This window comes from Panthera leo, chromosome B4 (assembly GCF_018350215.1).
Source record: "Panthera leo isolate Ple1 chromosome B4, P.leo_Ple1_pat1.1, whole genome shotgun sequence".
Taxonomy (NCBI): Eukaryota; Metazoa; Chordata; class Mammalia; order Carnivora; family Felidae; genus Panthera; species Panthera leo.
In genome coordinates this window covers 76,100,598-76,118,346 of record NC_056685.1, presented here as the reverse complement: position 1 = coordinate 76,118,346, position 17,749 = coordinate 76,100,598, and the positions used below count along the sequence as shown (strand labels likewise).

The 17,749-nt window shown below is 50.1% G+C and overlaps 1 protein-coding gene and 1 long non-coding RNA gene across 5 annotated transcripts; one reads left to right on the top strand and one right to left on the bottom strand.

Moving 5' to 3' along the window:
* Positions 1–1,098: 1,098 nt before the first annotated feature.
* LOC122224520 lies at positions 1,099–8,495 on the bottom strand. 2 transcript variants are annotated; one of them, XR_006204834.1, is made up of 3 exons: positions 8,414–8,495; positions 7,960–8,146; positions 1,099–1,304 (listed from the first exon to the last, which is right to left on the bottom strand). It is a non-coding gene; the product is annotated as an uncharacterized LOC122224520 (long non-coding RNA). The 2 variants fall into 2 exon arrangements; XR_006204833.1 differs by having other exon boundaries at positions 7,960–8,186; positions 8,414–8,486.
* On the top strand, positions 8,460–17,745 carry MCRS1 (microspherule protein 1). 3 transcript variants are annotated; one of them, XM_042946432.1, is made up of 15 exons: positions 8,537–8,619; positions 9,779–9,898; positions 10,419–10,557; positions 10,925–11,063; positions 11,677–11,835; positions 11,987–12,096; positions 12,938–13,046; positions 13,310–13,448; positions 15,641–15,716; positions 16,076–16,104; positions 16,221–16,313; positions 16,501–16,583; positions 16,741–16,828; positions 17,064–17,191; positions 17,309–17,745. In XM_042946432.1, the coding sequence occupies exons 2-15, from the start codon at positions 9,889–9,891 to the stop codon at positions 17,393–17,395; spliced, it is 1,389 nt and encodes a 462-aa protein (XP_042802366.1). In that variant the 5' UTR covers positions 8,537–8,619; positions 9,779–9,888; the 3' UTR covers positions 17,396–17,745. The 3 variants fall into 3 exon arrangements, with proteins under 3 accessions (XP_042802368.1, XP_042802366.1, XP_042802367.1); XM_042946433.1 differs by lacking the exon at positions 8,537–8,619 and adding an exon at positions 9,494–9,512; XM_042946434.1 differs by lacking the exon at positions 9,779–9,898 and having other exon boundaries at positions 8,460–8,619.
* The last annotated feature ends 4 nt before the right edge of the window (positions 17,746–17,749 follow it).

Below are 17,749 nucleotides of genomic sequence, written 5' to 3'. Positions count from 1 at the left end.
AAGCATATTAGTCCCTTTGTCTGTGAGATGAGTTGCAAATATTTCCCTCCGTGTACCATTTGTGTTTGTTCATGGTGGTTTTTTTGCTCTGCAGAAATTATAGATTTTCTTGTTGACTGAACTTGTCCTTTTTTTATGCTTTGGGAAATTTTGTGCTCTTCTGACAAATGCTTTCTCCACTGTGACATTATACATTTATGGTTGTATCCTTTTACATTTATTTAAACACAATTGATTCACATGGATTTATTTTAGGGTAAAGACCACGCCAGAGATACCATATTATTTTTTTCAGGCAGTTACACAATTGTCTTAATACCACTTATTGTATAATCCATTTTTCTCTACTGATAGATGATGCTACCTTCATCGCACACTAACATTTTAAATGTGGAGTCTATTTCTGGATTCGCTATTTGGTTCTCTTGATCAAGTTGCCCGTGTATGTGCTAGTGTCCCCTGGGTTTCATTACTTTAATTATTGTAGCATTTAATGGTTTTATATCTGGTAGAACTATTTCTCTCACTAACCTTCTTTTTCAGAATGTTCATGGCTATTCTTGATGCAGAAATTTCCATGTGGACTTTATATTCAGATTATGTCGTCTGTTGGTATTTTTATTAGGTTGTGTGAAATTTATAGATTAATTTATGGAGAGCTGACATCTTTATGATAGTGAGTCTTTCTACCCAAAAATAGAATATGACTTTTCATTTTTTCAAGCCTCCTTTTGTGTTATTTGATAGCATTTTAGTATTGAGCGCCTGGACCTAGTACATTCGTTAAGATTACTCTTGGTTAGTTTACTTTGTTGTTGCTACTGTAAATGATATATTTTATTCCCCTACGTTTTCTAACTGGCTGTTGTTTGCTGGCTTTTTGTATATTAACTTGTGCCCACTTTGCCAAAATGTCTCATTTGTATTAGTTTTGCAGTTGATGTCCTTGATTTTCCAGGTAGGCTATCATTTCATAAATAAATAATGATAATTTTACCTCTTTTCCAGTTGATCGACCTTATTCCTTTCTCTTCTGCAATTAAGTAGGCTAGTACTTCCAAAGCAATACTAAAAGAAAAATAGTCACAGGGGCCATCCTTATGGAATACCTTACTTTAATGAGAATAATTTAGGTTTCCTGATTAATTGTGACTCTGGCTTTTGGACAGCGATGTGTAAACTTTGTCACGTTTGTGAAGTTGGGTGTTGCATCATTTTTCTGTGGTTCTCTATCCTGAAGACTGCTGTTTCGGGAGGCTCCAGGCTGTGTGTAAGGCTCTTCCTCTGCAGACAGTTTCTCCTCCCTTGGAGAAAAAAACATGTACAGATATCAAGTATATGTTAACTTAAAATGCATTGTGAACCCAAAGATAACTTTGTAGTGGTCAACAGCTTTATTAAACTTGACTTCCTAAGATGGTATAGTTGAGCCAATAGCAGATAGATCCTGCGTCTTCCAGCTGAGCACCCAGAGGTAACAGCCTTAGGTGAGAGGGAAACTTCTCTAGTGGACAAGAGTCGGGATGGGCTATGCTATCAGTTTGGGCCCTACACTCTGATAACCTGGCAGGTGACACTAAGACCCAGGCCCTAAGAACAGTACCAACAGCTAACATTTTTGAACACTTGCTACTTGTTTAAATAGTGAGTGATTTACTCCTCAGAACCATCCTACAAAGTGGGTACTATTATTTCTCAAAAGATGATGAAACTGAGGCAAAGAAATGTAACTTGCTCAAGGTCACAGGTCAGTAGGTGATACAGCTAAGGTTTAAAATCAGGCTGTTCGACTCCAGAGCCTATGTTCTTAACCACCATAGTCTAATTCCCAGGAGGAGCAGCCTGGAGCCCTGAGCAGCTGAACACAGATCTAGGAGAAATCATGAGTATGGTCTTCATTGTAAACCACGCCCATCCCAGGGAAAGAGGGCCATACTGTGAAAGACTATTCTGGAGCCAGGGATGGTTAACTGAAGCAGGATGATTGGTGCCATAGCTAGCTTTTCCTTTTAGCCACACTCTTCTTTCTTTTTGTCCCCTTTTCTGGCTCCTCCTCTACCTAACCTTAAACATTGGAGTGCCCCAGGCACTGGCTTTGGACCTTCCTCACTCTCTGTCTATACTCTTCCCTAGACACTGGCATCTACATCTTCATGATAATGTTTCCTTTGTGTGTAGCTCCAGGGTAGGCCTTCTTGCCTGACTGGACTAGTGTGTCCACCTCTCCTCTCAACACTTCCACCCAAATACCTCCCAGGCATCTCAAACTTAACATGTCTGAACAGAACCCTTCTTGTCTACCCCTACATGAACCTCCTCCTCCCACAGAATTCTCCTTTTCAGTGAGTTTATTTAACACACTTGCTCAACGTGGGGCGCCTGGGTGGCTCAGTCGGTGGAGCGTTCGACTTCGGCTCAGGTCATGATCTCACGGTTAGAGTTCGAGCCCCATGTTGGGCTCTGTGCTGACAGCTCAGAGCCTGGAACGTGCTTCGGATTCTGTGTCTCCTCCTCTCTCTGCCCCTCCCATGCTCATGCTCTGTCTTTCTCTGTCTCTCAATAATAAATAAACATTAAATTTTTTTTTTAAATCACACTTAACACATATTTGTTAAGCACCTACTATAGCAGTGAACAAAATAGACAAAGCCCCTGCCCTAATAGAGTTTACATTCTACTGTTGGGAGGACATACAATAAATGGGAGAGGGCTGCCTGGGTGGGTCAGTCAGTTGACTGACTCTTGGTTTCAGCTCAGGTCATGATCTCACAGTTTGGTTCATGGGTTTGAGCCCTGCCTTGGGCTCTGCCCTGACAATGCAGAGCCTTCTCTATTTCCCTTTATCTCTTCTCTTCCCCCACTTACACTGTCTCTCTTTCTCAAAATGAATAAATAAACTTAAAAAAAGTTTTAAAAAAATAAAATAAAAGGGGGAAAAGCAAAGTATGTTATGCATTAAAAGATAAGGGCTAAGAAGAAAAGCAAAGCAGGGAAAGGGCAGAGGGTGCAAGGGATGGAGACGGAGATGTTAGAAAGGGCAAGGGGGAGGAGCAGGAGATGAGGTCAGGGTAACAAGGGCTAGACCATGAAGTGTACTCAAAGAAGATGGAGGATTTTGAACAGAGGCTTGACATGAGTGGATTTCCATCTTAATGGGCATGTGCTAGCTTCTGTGAAGAAATCAGAGGAGGGGCAGGAAGATGAAAGTGGGGAGACCAGTGAGGCAGCTCTTGCAATAGTCCAGATGAGAGACGATGGACTTAGGGTGAGACAGGAAAACTAAAGGGAGCCATGAAAACTGCTTTTATCGCTCCTTTTCCTGCTTCTATTCTTGCTAGGACCTGCACCTCTCCCTTACACATGCATATAGAACAGATAACGTACGCCCTCTTAGAGGCAGCTTTTAGGCAACGGGCTTGAGCAATGGAATGTAAAAACACTCACACAACCCCTTGGCTGAATATCAGGTGACCCACCTCAAAATATCCACAGGCCTTAACTAACCAATAGGCTACTTACAACCAGGCAAGTTACCAAAAAAGGGAAAATTCCATATGTCGCCATTACTCCTCACCTGCCCTATTCATTTATTTATTTATTTATTATTTTAGTTTAGTTTTAAAATTTTATTCATTAATCTTATTTATTTTCAAGTTAGCTAACATACAGTCTTGGCTTCAGGAGTAGAATCCAGGGATTCATCACTTACATATAACACCCAGTGCTCATCCCAGCAAGTGCCCTCCTTAATGCCCACCACCCATTTTCCCCACTCCCATCAACCCTCAGTTTGTTCTCTGTAGTTAAGAGTCTCTTACAGTTTGCCCCTCCTTCTGTTTTTATCTTATTTTTCCTTTCTCCCCTTATGATCATCTGTGAAGTTTCTCAAATTCCACGTGAGTGAAATCATGTGATATCTGCCTTTCTCTGACTGACTTATTTTGCTTAGCATTATACCCTCCAGTTCCATCCACATTGTTGCAAATGGCAAGACTTCATCCTTTTTCAAAGCAGAGTAGTATTATACACACACACATACATACATACATACATACATACATACATACATACACCACATGCTTCTTAATCCATTCATCAGTTGGTGAACATTTGGGCCCTTTCCATAATTTGGCTATTGTTGATAGCGCTGCTATAGACATTGGGGTGCATGTGCCCCTTTGAATCAGCACTCCTGAATCCTTTGGATAAATTCCTAGTAGTGCAATTGCTGAGTCATAGGGTAATTCTATTTTCAATTTTTTTTGAGGAACCTCCACACTGTTTTCCAGACTGGCTGCATCAGTTTGCATTTCCACCAACAGTGCAAGAGGGTTCCCCTTTCTCCACATCCTCACCAACATCTGTTGTTTCCTGAGTTGTTAATTTTAGCCATTCTGACTGGTGTGAGGTGGTATCTCAACGTGGTTTTGATCTGTATTTCCCTGATGATGAGCAACGTTGAGCATCTTCTCATGTGTTTGCCATCTGGATGTCTTCTTTGGAAAAGTGTCTATTCACGTCTTCTGCCCATTTCTTCACTGGATTATTTGTTTTTTGGGTGTTGACTTTGATAAGTTCTTTATAAATTTTTGATACTAACCCTTTATATATCATTTGCAAATATCTTCTCCCATACCGTTGGTTGCCTTTTAGTTTTGTTGATCGTTGCCTTTGCTGTGCAGAAGCTTTTTATCTTGATGAGGTCCCAATAGTTCATTTTTGCTTTTATTTCCCTTGGGGTGCCTGGGTGGCTCAGTCAGTTAAGGGTCTGACTTCGTCTCAGGTCAGATCTCGCGGTCTGCGAGTTAGAGCCCCACTCCGGGCTCTGTGCTGACAACTCGGAACGTGGAGTCTGCTTCAGATCCTGTGTCTCCCTTTCTCTCTGTTCCTCCCCCACTCGCACTCTGGTTCTCTCTCTCTCAAAAATAAACATTAAAAAAGTTTTATTTCCCTTGCCTTCAGAGACATGTCAAGTAAGAAGCTGCTGTGGCCAAGGTCAAAGAGGTTGCTGCCTGTTTTCTCCCGTAGGATTTTGATGGCTTCCTGTCTCACATTTAGGTCTTTCATCCATTTTGAATTTATTTTTGTGTATGGTATAAGAAAGTGGTCCAGGTTCATTCTTCTGCATGTTGCTGTCCAGTTCTTCCAGCACGATTTGCTAATGAGACTATCTTTTTTTCATTGGATACTCTTTCCTGCTTTGTCGATTAGTTGGCCATACTTTTGTGGGTCCATTTCTGGGTTCTCTATTCTATCCCATTGATCTATGTATGTGTCTGTTTTTGTGCCAATATCATACTGTTTTGATGATGACAGCTTTGTAATACAGGCTGAAGTCCAGGATTGTGATGCCTCCAGCTTTGGTTTTCTTTTTCAACATTACTTTGGCTACTTGGGGTATTTTGGGGTTGCATACAAATTTTAGGGTTGTTTGTTTCAGCTCTGTGAAGAATGCTGGTGTTGTTTTGATTGAGAGTACGTTTAACGTGTATATTGCTTTGGGTAATATTGACATTTTAACAATATTTGTTCTTCCAATCCATGAGCATGGAATGTTTCTCATTTCTTTGTGTCTTCTTCAATTTCTTTCATAAGCTTTATGTAGTTTTTAGCATACAGACCTTTTACCTCTTTGGTTAGGTTTATTGCTAGGTATTTTATGGCTTTGATGCAATTGTAAATGGGAATGATTCCCTGATATCTCTTTCTGTTGCTTCATTATTGGTATATAGAAATGCAACCAATTTCTGTACATTCATTTTATATCCTGCAACTTTGCTGAATTCCTGTATCAGCTCTAGCAGTTTTTTGGTGGAGTCTTTTAGGTATGTAGAGTATCATGTCATCTGCAAAGAGTGAAAGTTTGACTTCTTCTTTGACAATTTGGATGCCTTTTATTTAGATTTGTTGTCTGCTGAGGCTAGGGCTCCCAACACTATGTTAAACAACAGTGCTCACCTGCCTCCTTTAAATAGTCCCCACCCACTGCTTCCTTGCAGACAATCTCTGCTTTGCTGTCCTGCCTGCCACTCCTTTACAGTGTATTCAATAAACTTTTATCTCTTTTGTTCTGCGTTGAGTGAATCCTTCCATGTCCCCCTCCCCACCTGCCCGCAGCTTCCAGGTCCATCTGATTGGGTTGTGATTGGGTTCTTCCACATTAGGAGACCCCCATCATCAGAGGTCCCCATCATTGGAGAAAAACCACTCCTAGTAAAGGTCAAGAACTTAGATTTCTTTGCAGTCTTCCAGCACAATAGTGAACATCTAAAGAGTGACTGGGCAGGGTCACCATGAATATTTTCCAAGACCACTGACTCATCAAGACCTCTGGCTCCAGGGCATAAGTAACTTGTGGAAGACACCTAAACACTTGCCTTTGTTCCTGGATGCAGGAACTCCAGGCCCCAAGCAAAGATGAGATTCATTCTTTTTTCCTTTCTGAGTCTCCCAGACTCTATGCCAGTATCTACACTCTTTTTATATCTTTAACAAACTGGTCTCACTTCCTCTCAGCTGTGTTTCTTTTTTTTAATGTTTATTTATTTATTTTTGAGAGAGAGAGAGAAAGCATGAGCACAGGAGGGGCAGAAAGAGAGGGAGAGAGAATCCCTAGCAGTGCCACGCTCAGCACAGAGCCTGATGAGGGACTCAATCTCACACACTGTGAAATCATGACCTGAGCCAAAATCAAGAGTACAATGCTTAACTGACTGAGCCACCGAGGTGCCCCTCAGCTGTGTTTGATTTCTACCCTGCACAAAGCCAAGGATTTTCTTGGCTGGTCTTGCAGGATCCCTTCTGGGTCCTCAGGCCCAGCCGGCCTGCATCAAGGTGACTTGGAGAGGGCCAGATTCTGGATATATTCTAAAGGGTGCTCCAGCATCCACCCAATTTCTCAAGATAGGTCTTATCTTTGACTCTTCCCTTTCCCTCATATCCCATATGCAATCCATCAGCAAATCCTTGTAGTTCTAGCTCCAAAATATACATCAAAGTCACTGTTTCTGTCCATTTTCACTGCCCCACAACCCACCTAAACCACCCGAATTTACCTCTCACCTGGATTGCTGCAAGGTAACCTCTTAATCTGATCTGTTTCCTCTTTTACAATCCTTCCCCACAAACAGCTGGAGGCATCATCTTAAAAATTAAATCATATCACAGCAAGGATGCCTTCACTTGTAATCCTTTAAGAGCTTTCCAAAGCATTAAGAATAAAGGCCCAAATCCAGTGAGAACTGCAAAGCCTAATGTGATCTGCCCCTGATGACCTCTATCCACATCTCCATCCCTCTTTTTCTTGATCATCCTTCTCCTGGGCTCCTTCCTGTTCCTCAAACTCACCAAATTCATTTCTGCTTTGGAGCTGTGCTGTCCCCTCTATCTAGGTCATCATACACCAGCTCTTTTCATGACTGGCTTCTATCAACTGTCAAATCTCAGCTCACTTGTCCTCTCCTTAGAAACCTCCCTGATAACTCTCACCTAGCATAGATACTATACTAGACCTCATAAAATCCACACACCTTGTATCAGAAAACTCACAGTCTTTCAGGGGAGAAAAATAGGTTAATACTTATTAAGTAAGATCACAGGACAGTAAATGAGTTGAGGGCTTTTGAAGCAGTGGGCTATCATACACTGTCAGGGCCAGAAGGGCTAGCCTCCCACCTGACATCCCCTGACAATGTCCAGGTGACGGTGTGGTTGACATCTCCATTGAAAGGATTACCCAATGCTGGACAGCTTTGGAATTGGGACTTTCCTTAATCTGAGCTGTGATATGATTCTCTGCAGTTACTACTCTTTCGTGCCCCTCTCAGGAAACATTAAACAAACAGAAACCCTCTTTTAGTGGTCTGTTTGGATTCTCAGGGCCAAACTTGCCCGTTGCCTTGTTCTCCCATCCCAAGCTTCCCACCAGGGCACTCTCCTCTGGACTTCTCTCTTACCTACCGAAGTCCACAACTGCTTCCAGCAGTCCTGATGGGATCGGGCTGCCACTGGGCATTGCTCTTTCCTCAGGACCTCTACCTCAGGCCCACGACCCTCCATCCGTTCCTTAGACATCAACCTCCCCGCCTTCTGTACGCCACACCTCTTCCAGCTGGAGCGAACGCCACATCATCTCCCCGTGTTGTGCCTAGCACAGGGCCCGACACACAGCAGTTTCTTTAAAACCGCTGGGAGAATCAAACAATACATCGTTGCCCCTGGGAAACCATCAAAGGCTCCTATACCCCGTGGGAATTCGAAAGCCGAAGTGGGGTCCCCCGCCCACCCTACCTCCAGCCCGCCTCTGTCTATCCTACGCCAAGTCTCGCCTTTCCATTAATCTCTTCAAGCGAGTAATCTTTCTGGGGCCTATAATCCCTCATGTTTCCCCCTATGTTGTCCCAATTGTGAAAACCTTTTATTTCGACTATTAGCAAAAACTCGGCCCATTCCCTGCCGTAACCACGCCCCCTTCATCACATTCCCGGGGCGAACCGGAAGAGATCGCGCCTTCCCTAGTTCGCAGACCCGGAAGTAGATGTGTCTCACGGAAGCCGGGTTTGGCCCTGCGGCTGCTGCCGTCGCCGCGGAGAAATTATTGGAGCTGGCAGCCTAGGAATGGTGAGACCTCGCGGTTCGCTTCTGAGGGTTCTGAGCAGAGTTTGGGGCGAAATGGAGTTTTCCAGAGTGCCGCTGGGGAAGACCCCCCCCACAATGTTTGGGGCCCCGCCCCGGTAGCGCCCCGAAAATCTGCGCATGCGTGGGCCGGACCGGGCCAGAATCTGGTCCGAGATGTTACGCATGCGCAAAGGTGGGCAAGGCGAAGGTGGGGTGAGACTTGACCTGGGAGTTAGTCTCCTGTCCCTCGCCACCAGTTAGTGGGGCTTAACCCAAGGCAGCGAGGACATCTGGGTGCACTCGGTGCTTTGCTTTTGAGTTTCAGGGCTGACTTCACCACTCTTATTCCGAGCTCCAGAAACAGACCGGCACTACTCCCCCACCTCGGGTGTGCACTCGGAGAACGAGGGCCAGGGAAGGAAGGGGGCCCAGACTTAGCCTCAGGCTACCCTTCACCTGACCCCCAAGTGTCAAGATTCCCAGCCGTATCCTACGGAGCCGAGCGACTAGAGCACCTGGGGGCAGGGCCAGAAAACTGTGCGGAGAGCCGCCCTGGTCTGAAGGGGCGGGGCCCGCAAGCGGCACGCCCAGAGAGTCCCCAGTACCTGAGTTCTCTGGGGTTAGGAGCAGGCGCCCCAGGGCGGTGGAAATTCGCTCAGTTCCCAAACCGCGTTTTTTTAGGTTCCACGCAGTCCCACCCGCTAAATCTTCAGCCAAAGCTGAAAATGAAAATAAAAATTAGATGGACAGATCAGAGTTCGATCTCCGTTTCCTTGCTTTGGCTTGGAAGGGCAAGGGTGGTGCTGCTGAACTGAGTGGGCAGCGAAGATAAGAAAAAGTGAGCCACTAATCCCTTGTTTCCTGCTGGTTTATAGTCGAGGCCCTTCCTAGCGACTGTGAGTAGAATCATAGAGGTCTGTGGACCCCCTAAAATGCTATGTGTTTGTACATTTTCCTGGAGTCCATAGCTTTTATATTCTAAAAGATGTCGGTGACCTTTAGAAAGCTGTTGGTTTATCAGGGTCATGGCAGAATAGAGCCTTGTGTTTCTTCTCCTTATGTCTTCCCTAGTTTATGGGATCCTGGGGGAGCTGTTCCAGTAGAAGGTGGGGCTGGCCCATTGGAAACCTGTGCCTCAGGGAGCCTTATTTCTCCTTTGCAGAATCTCCTCTCAGCCTCTAAGCTCACCTGGTCAGAATCCTTGGATGAGCCTGTGGGACCCTTCCTCCTAGCCCTGTGGTTTGGAACCAGTGGCTTTGGGACTGTAAGAGGATGGACAAAGGTAGTATGAGGCCAGGCCAGCTCCCCAAACGCTCAGGCACCAAGCATCTGCTGATTCCACCCCGTGCCTGGCACGTATGTCTTTTCGTCCTGACTGGGCATTGCCACCTCCCCCTGGGCCAGCACCACCCACGTACCTCTCGGCAGAGGCCACAATTGACTGACTTGCTGTTGAGCTGCCGCTCTTTGGCACGGCTGCATTTTGATGGCAGAGGGAGCAGTTATGCCCAGAGCCCGGTGTGTCGGCATCACCAGTCTGACCTGAGCACCATGTGCTGCACGACATGACACGTGGCACCGGGAGAACTGCCCAGCGTGGAAGGTCTGGGCCAGGTCTGAGCCCAGATGGGATCTGGATGGCCAAGGAACTCCCACCTTAAAACCTCAAATGTCAAGGAAGCAGGGGAAGGGCCAGGAGGGCTGGCAGGGGGAGGAGGAGCAGAGGAGGGGTCCCATGTTCAGAGGCTCAAGGCTCTACTAGGCACTTAGGAGACTTGAGTTCACTACTTTTCTTTTTCTAGATTCTCAGGGGCTGCTAGATTCATCTCTGATGGCATCAGGCACTGCCAGCCGCTCAGAGGATGAGGAGTCGCTGGCAGGGCAGAAGCGGGCTTCCTCCCAGGCCTTGGGCACCATCCCTAAACGGAGAAGCTCCTCCAGGTAGTAAGGGTTCGAAGGGCCAGGAACTGGGCAAGGGCATTAGGTGCTACATGTCTTCACCACTGTTGCAGTGGCTACCCGAGCCCCTCTGGAGCCTAAGTACTGGCGGAGCCTTGTGCTTTTCCTACCAAATCCCTCTTGTGGGATATGGGCCAAGGGAGGGTGATCTGAGGTCTTTGACATGGAATCTTTGTGGTGCAATACCCTGTCATCTCAGAGGGATGGAGCATAGCAGTTCCGTGCCCCATCCACTGAGCCAGAGCAGTTAGTGCCCAGCTGGGAACCTGCTCTGTTTCAGAGGCTGAGTGTGTGCAGGTGGGTCCTAGTGAAGGGGCAAGGGATGCTCACTGGGTAGGACTCTCCACAGGTTCATCAAGAGGAAGAAGTTTGATGATGAGCTAGTGGAGAGCAGCCTGGCTAAGTCCTCTACCCGCGCGAAGGGAGCCAGTGGGGTGGAACCAGGGCGCTGTTCGGGGAGTGAACCTTCCTCCAGTGAGAAGAAGAAGGTGAGGGATTGGGAGATGTGGGGGCCAGGGCCAGATTTTGTTTTTCCCCACCACCTTTGCCAGCTGACAGGGGCCCTGGCAAAGGAGACTTGTGAGAAAATTGGGTGGCCTCAGCCCCAACCTCAGATGCCTCCCTCCTGAGAGCCCATCGCTCCCTACTCCCCCTTTCTTGCTGCACCCCCCCCCCCCACACACACACCCTGTCAATGCGTCCTGTATCACATTCTGTGTGGGAGGCATGGAGCGTGCATCTATTCTGGGAGCAGACAGCCTGTTCCCAGCATTGCTGGGTGTAAAAATAACCCCCAGGTGGCATTGCTCTGGCCCTAGACACCGTACCAATAAGAGTGGTTTCCTGGTATCCTCCCCACCCACCCTCCACTCTGGGGTTGAGGGTGCCACCAGCAAAGAGAAGACCCCATATGTTCAAGGATTATGTAGAAGTACTTTGGTAGAGGTGGGAGGGGGAGGGGTGGGGACTAGAAAGCCGAGCTCCTGCCTGTGTTGCTTATGGTTGGGTGGGACCGGGGCCACCACACAGTGTGTGAAGTTCAGGGTCCAAAGCCCCATCTGCCCTGATGCCGGCTTTGAGCTCTTCCTGTCCTCTGCTCAGGTGTCCAAGGCCCCTAGCACTCCTGTGCCGCCCAGCCCAGCCCCAACCCCTGGACTCACCAAGCGCGTGAAGAAGAGCAAACAGCCACTTCAGGTGACCAAGGATTTGGGCCGCTGGAAGCCAGCGGATGACCTCCTGCTCATCAATGCTGTGCTGCAGGTAGTGCTTCCCACTGCAGGCTTCACGTCCCCCCTCTCCCCTCGGCCTGCGGTTCCCAGCCCCTGCACTAGCCCGGCAGCACCCTGGGGGTGGCAGGGGAAGGGTCCTTCCCAGCTCTAGGGCTGGGACCAACCCATCTGGGGCCTTGCAGACCAACGACCTGACATCTGTCCACCTGGGCGTGAAGTTCAGCTGCCGCTTTACCCTTCGGGAAGTCCAGGAGCGCTGGTACGCCCTGCTCTACGATCCGGTCATCTCCAAGTGAGTGGGGCCAGCTCTGGCAGCATGGAGGGACGAGGAACACTAGAATTTGGCTCCTGAAACAGAGAGAACTATACAAGGGCCCAAGGGAGGGGCCTGAGAGGCAGGACTCATGGGGCCTTGCATCCTCTGGGATGATACTGAAACCAGGCAGGCTTGGGAGGGAAGCTTCTTCCTGCTGCCAACCCGGCTAGTCCTGGCTTGATGCCAGAAGCAGGGGATCTGGAAGCTGCAGAAGCAGCCTGGAAAAAATATCCGAATGAGCGCCAGGAGCCCTGGTTCCACCAGGGTGGTCTTGGGCAGGTCACTTTCCATCCTTTCCCCACTGACCTCCACAAGAAGGAGTTGGAACAAAAGAACACCAAGGCCCCTAATAGTCCAAGTTTCAAGTAAGCCTGCGTGCATACGCCGCGCACACTCTTCCTCCTCAGCCACTTCGTTTAACATTGTCATTGCTGGCGGGATGCTTACCACCCATCTTCTGTTCCACGGTCTCTAACACCATTTAAGCTCTAGCCACGGCCCTGACAGGAAGCAGGCAGGGCTCAGCTTTGGAGAGAGGATGTGGTGGGCAGTGGGTGGTCTTGGGATCTCCCTTGGGACTGGTCTCTGGGGGCTGTGCCTTGAGTATCTTCGAGGAGGTGAACACTGGAAACTCGGTTTGTTGAGTTGCCTGTTATGCTTTCAAGAAATGCATGAGGCCACAGGTGCAGTGCTAAGCCTTCGGCTGGTGCTGCTGAGGGCCTAGCCTCTAGTTCTGGATCTCAGAGGCGTATAGGAACCCTGGATTGCTTGACCCCCTCCCTTCAACCCTGCCCTCTTTCTCCCTCTACCCCCTCAGGCTGGCTTGCCAGGCCATGAGACAATTGCACCCAGAAGCCATTGCCGCCATCCAGAGCAAGGCCTTGTTTAGCAAGGCTGAGGAGCAGCTGCTGAGCAAAGTGGGATCGGTAAGGCTGAGAAGCAGAGAAGGGCAGGGTGGGGACCTAACCACTGGGAGAACTACGGATGTGGGGAGGCCCCACTGCCTGGAAACGTGCCCGGCAGGTCTCGTATATTGGCAGGGGCCTTTGTGGATGGGGTCCTTAGGAAGAGCCAAGACTGGCTCCCTCTCACTTCTCCCAGCTCCTGGTGGGGACAGGGGGTGGGGATGACGAGGCCGAGACAGGAATGGGAAAACCCAAATGCCAAGAACACGCTTCTTGCCCTCCAGACCAGCCAGCCCACCTTGGAGACCTTCCAGGACCTGCTACACAGACACCCTGATGCCTTCTACCTGGCCCGTACTGCCAAGGCTCTGCAGGCCCACTGGCAGCTCATGAAGCAGTATTACCTACTGGAGGACCAGACAGGTAACTGGCTCCAGGAGCTGGCGGAGTGGGTGTGTGCGTGTAAGTGTGAAGTTGTCTGGGCACGGTTGCCCTTAGGTGCCCAGTAACGAATCCCTCAGTGGCCCCCAGTGTCTTGCATCTCTTGGCAGCAAAACTTCCTTCCAGGAGGAAGGAAAGTGGCTGGAATGACACTCAGCAGCATGGTAAGGGTAGCCCAAACCGTCTGCAATCCTGAGCAAAAAGTCTAAATGGCAGTGTTGTCTCCCACTTCCTGTTTTTGTTGTCATTTTTAACATATTTCGCTATTATGTAAACAATACGGTAACATAGTCTTCGTGAATAACGTTGAAAGTGAATAAAAGGTGAAAGTCCCCTGCACTGCTTTATCTTTCCCCGTTTCCCCCCCAGAGGTGGTAGGGTCTCTTTCTGCCCCTTCCCTCTCTCCACTTTCCTTCTCGCTGCCTTGGAGCCATGCGGAAATTCCCATTGGGCTTTCACACCCAGGCCCCCTGCCTTCCTGCTTTCCCAGGGGCCAGAACACTGTCTGCCCACCTCTTCCTCACCAGCAAGTTTTCGCCCCTGATGACAAACTCGGGGAAAGTCAGCTGACTAAAGTGCGGGAGGCTCTTCAATTTGACTTGGGATTTGGGATCAGGCTTTCGTGGTGCAGCGTAGTGTAGACACACTCTGCCCTCCCTTCCTGGATGGTATTGCCCATCAGCGTCTCCATAGTTGTCCGCACTGTTCTGGAAACGAGGCTTTGCCTGTGCACTCCGCCTACTCCCTGGGTCCTACTGCTCCTGGTTATCAAAAGATACTCCTGCAAGAGGATTTGAGGAGATCGTGTCAGGGATGCCCTGTCTTTCCTTCCTGAGGGTCTCTGCAGTTAGTGGGCAGCCCTCTTTATTCCTGCAGCTTCCACAGCTCTGCTTCTGCCTCAGACTCCGACGTCCCTGAATTCCCACAGAGAGTGGACACCAGATAAAGTTGATTTATGCTGCTGTAGCTGGCTTCTTTGAAAGTTATCTTGTATAAACGTCTCTGTTAACTCAGAGGTTTAATTTTTCTCTCCAAGAGTCTTTTCTGTGGGTATTTGATTTCTCCTTCACTGTCTAGTGCTGGGAGGTCCTAGGAACCGGGTAGATACACTGCTTGGCTCTCAAGTTGGTTGAGTATTAAATTGGTGGGATTTCAGGCAGCTGCAGTGGGGGAGCAGTCGGGGGGGGTGGGGGATGACTGTCCCAGTCCCTTGTTTCCCACACAGTCTGACCTAAAGGGGTTGAGGGTGTGGAGCACTTGTGGCTCCTGTGCAGCCCCCCTCACTTCCCCGGGCAGACAGTGACCACACCCCGGGTGTTGACAAACTCCCCAGCCGACGGTTTCACAGCCACTAACTACTGAGCGACACTGCAGTCCTGGGAACAGCTGGCCTTAAGGCAGAAGTTCTCAGAGTTTGTGGGCCCCCATCCCCTTTTGCAATGTGGTCAGAAAAAAAAAAACGGAAAAACTTCCACGAAACTATTTATTCTCAACACATCTAATGGACTCTGACATTATTCTATCCTGTTTCTTTTTCTTTTCTTTTTTTTGGGGGGGGGGGGGCAGAGGAAGAAATGAAACTAATCTCATGACTGTCAATACCTCATGACCCGCAGTTTGAAAAATACTGGCTTACGGGGGGCAGCTCACTTCTGGCACATCTTGAGGAGCACTTGACCGGCATGTGCCTCTCTCTGCCCCCTGCTGAGTGTGGCAGAGAATATTTGGGAGCGTATGATGTGTCGGAGGAGCATTTTGGATCTGGAGTCAGAAAAATAGAGCTTGGGTCCTGCCTCTGTCCTAACCCTGAGTCACATGGCTTAACCCTGCTTCCTGTGTCTGTCCCCTCGTGTGCACAGGGGAGCTGACAGCGATGCCTTCCCTCCTTAGTTCAAGGCTGTGTGAGAACCCTCGCACACTGAAAAGCACACACAAAAAGTCAGCCTTAATTCCCTTTTCTTTCTAGAACCACCTCTGCCCTTAGCTAATGTCAGGAATTCTTTGTGCCAAAAGAGGGTGTCTCATCTGGTCTGTGCTCTGTTGCCTATTGATTGCAGCGCAAAACTGTTGCCACAGGTTGTCTTCACAGTTTGTCCCCTTAGTTCAGTTGCTGCTCGGCAGCTTAGGGTGGAGTAGGAGCGGCGGCGCTGACCGTCCCCCCGTCCTTTGTTCAGTGCAGCCGCTGCCCAAGGGGGACCAAGTGCTGAACTTCTCCGACGCAGAAGACCTGATTGATGACAGTAAGCTCAAGTGAGTGGCTGGGGCCACAGACAGGGTACAGAGTGGAGTGTGCCCCCCCCACCCCCTTGGGGTGGGCCAGAGCTCCCTGGGCAGCACTGCCCAACCTGGCCTCCTGCTGCTGAGAATCGGGCCCAGCCCACACCCAGTCTTGTGCACCGCTTGCCGCTCTTGGCACCTGGTGTCTTTGCTGAGCCCCATCCCTTCAGCACCCCCACCCCCCCACACCCGGGAAGGAGGCTAGTCCAAGGTCAGAGGAGCAGCCTCCTGGGTTGTTCAGCTGAGAGACTGAGGGACACCCTAATGAGCCAAGTAGCACCTGGTAATAGCAGGTGATCCTGATTCCTCCTCCTTCCCCCTTCTTCCCACAGGGACATGCGGGATGAGGTCCTGGAACATGGTAAGTGTACCCTGGTGGGGACCGTTAGGGGGTGGAAGCTCCTGCCAGCACAAAGCATCGGTACGAGGTGCTGATGACCTCAGAGCATCCCCGCTTACCACCCTGCCTCACCCCAGAGCTGACGGTGGCTGACCGGCGCCAGAAGCGAGAGATTCGACAGCTGGAACAGGAGCTGCATAAGTGGCAGGTGCTGGTCGACAGCATCACAGGTGAGGCGGCGGGGGACCCGGGGGGGGCGGGGGGGGGGGGGTGCCTGCTCCAGCTCCCTCTGCCCCACCCAGAGCCCCTGTGCTTGCCTGGCTGGCTGCGCCCTCATTTCCCACGCCCCGGCTCCCTGCCTTCCACCCCGCGGCCACCCCGCGGGCTCTGCGTGACACCAGCTGCTCCCCCTCGCAGGCATGAGCTCTCCTGACTTCGACAACCAGACTCTGGCGGTGCTGCGGGGCCGCATGGTGCGGTACCTGATGCGCTCCCGAGAGGTAAGGCGGGCCCGGCCCCTGCTTCCCCGGGTTTCCCTCCTCCGCCAGTCTTGTCCTCGCTGACCTGTTCTGTGTCTGGCCCCTGATCTCTCGTCTTTCCCTGACCTGTGTAGACCCATTCCTCAGGTCCCAGCCCTCACCTACCCCGTTTCCCCAGATCACCCTGGGCAGAGCAACCAAGGATAACCAGATTGATGTGGACCTGTCTCTGGAGGGTCCGGCCTGGAAGATCTCCCGGAAGCAAGGTACCGGCAGGCGGCAGTGTGGGGGTGTCCCTCCCAGCCTCTCGCTGCCCTCCGGCCCTGCAGCTTGGTCTCCATGGGAACCCGCTAGGGTTGAGCAGCTGGCATTTCAAGATCTCTAACTTGGGAGTCATGGGTGCCTTCTAGCCTGTTCCCGGGAAGCAGTGTGTGTGGGGACTGCAGGCCCTCTTCTGGCCTCCCCTGTCTCCTCATCCCTTTCGCCTCTCCATCCCCACAGGTGTCATCAAGCTGAAAAATAATGGTGATTTCTTCATTGCCAATGAGGGTCGGCGGCCCATTTACATCGATGGACGGCCTGTGCTGTGTGGCTCCAAATGGCGCCTCAGCAACAACTCCGTGGTGGAGGTGAGCTGGGAGGGAGGTGAAGAGGTCATGATGAGACCCGGGGCGTGGGAGGCCGGTGTGTGGGCCTGGCCCCCAGTCCCACCTCTGTCCTCAGCCGCTTTTCTCTCTTGCCCACAGATCGCCAGCCTGAGATTCGTCTTCCTCATCAACCAGGACCTCATTGCCCTTATTCGGGCCGAGGCCGCCAAGATAACGCCACAGTGAGGAGTGGTGGCGGGACCCGTGTGCTCTCTCTGGCCTCCGGTTCCCCTGCCATTCCAGCCCCTAGGAGCTGGGAACTCAGGCTCCTGGAAAAACCATGGTGGGCAGGAGGAGACCCAACTGGCCCATTGATCTGAGCCTCTGTGGGAGGGCAGGGCTGGTCCTTGGGAAGCCCCTCGAGGCTGGAACCCTCCGGCTTCCTTAGAGCCAGAGCCCCTCCCCTTCTCTCTCTGCAGACCACCCTCCTCTGCCCCTCAGATTCCCACCTTTTCCCTTTGTCTCCAGCTGATTGGCTTCAGACTTTTCCTTTATTATTTTTCTTTTGTAAATAAAAAGCACCGAGTTCCAAAGTAGTTC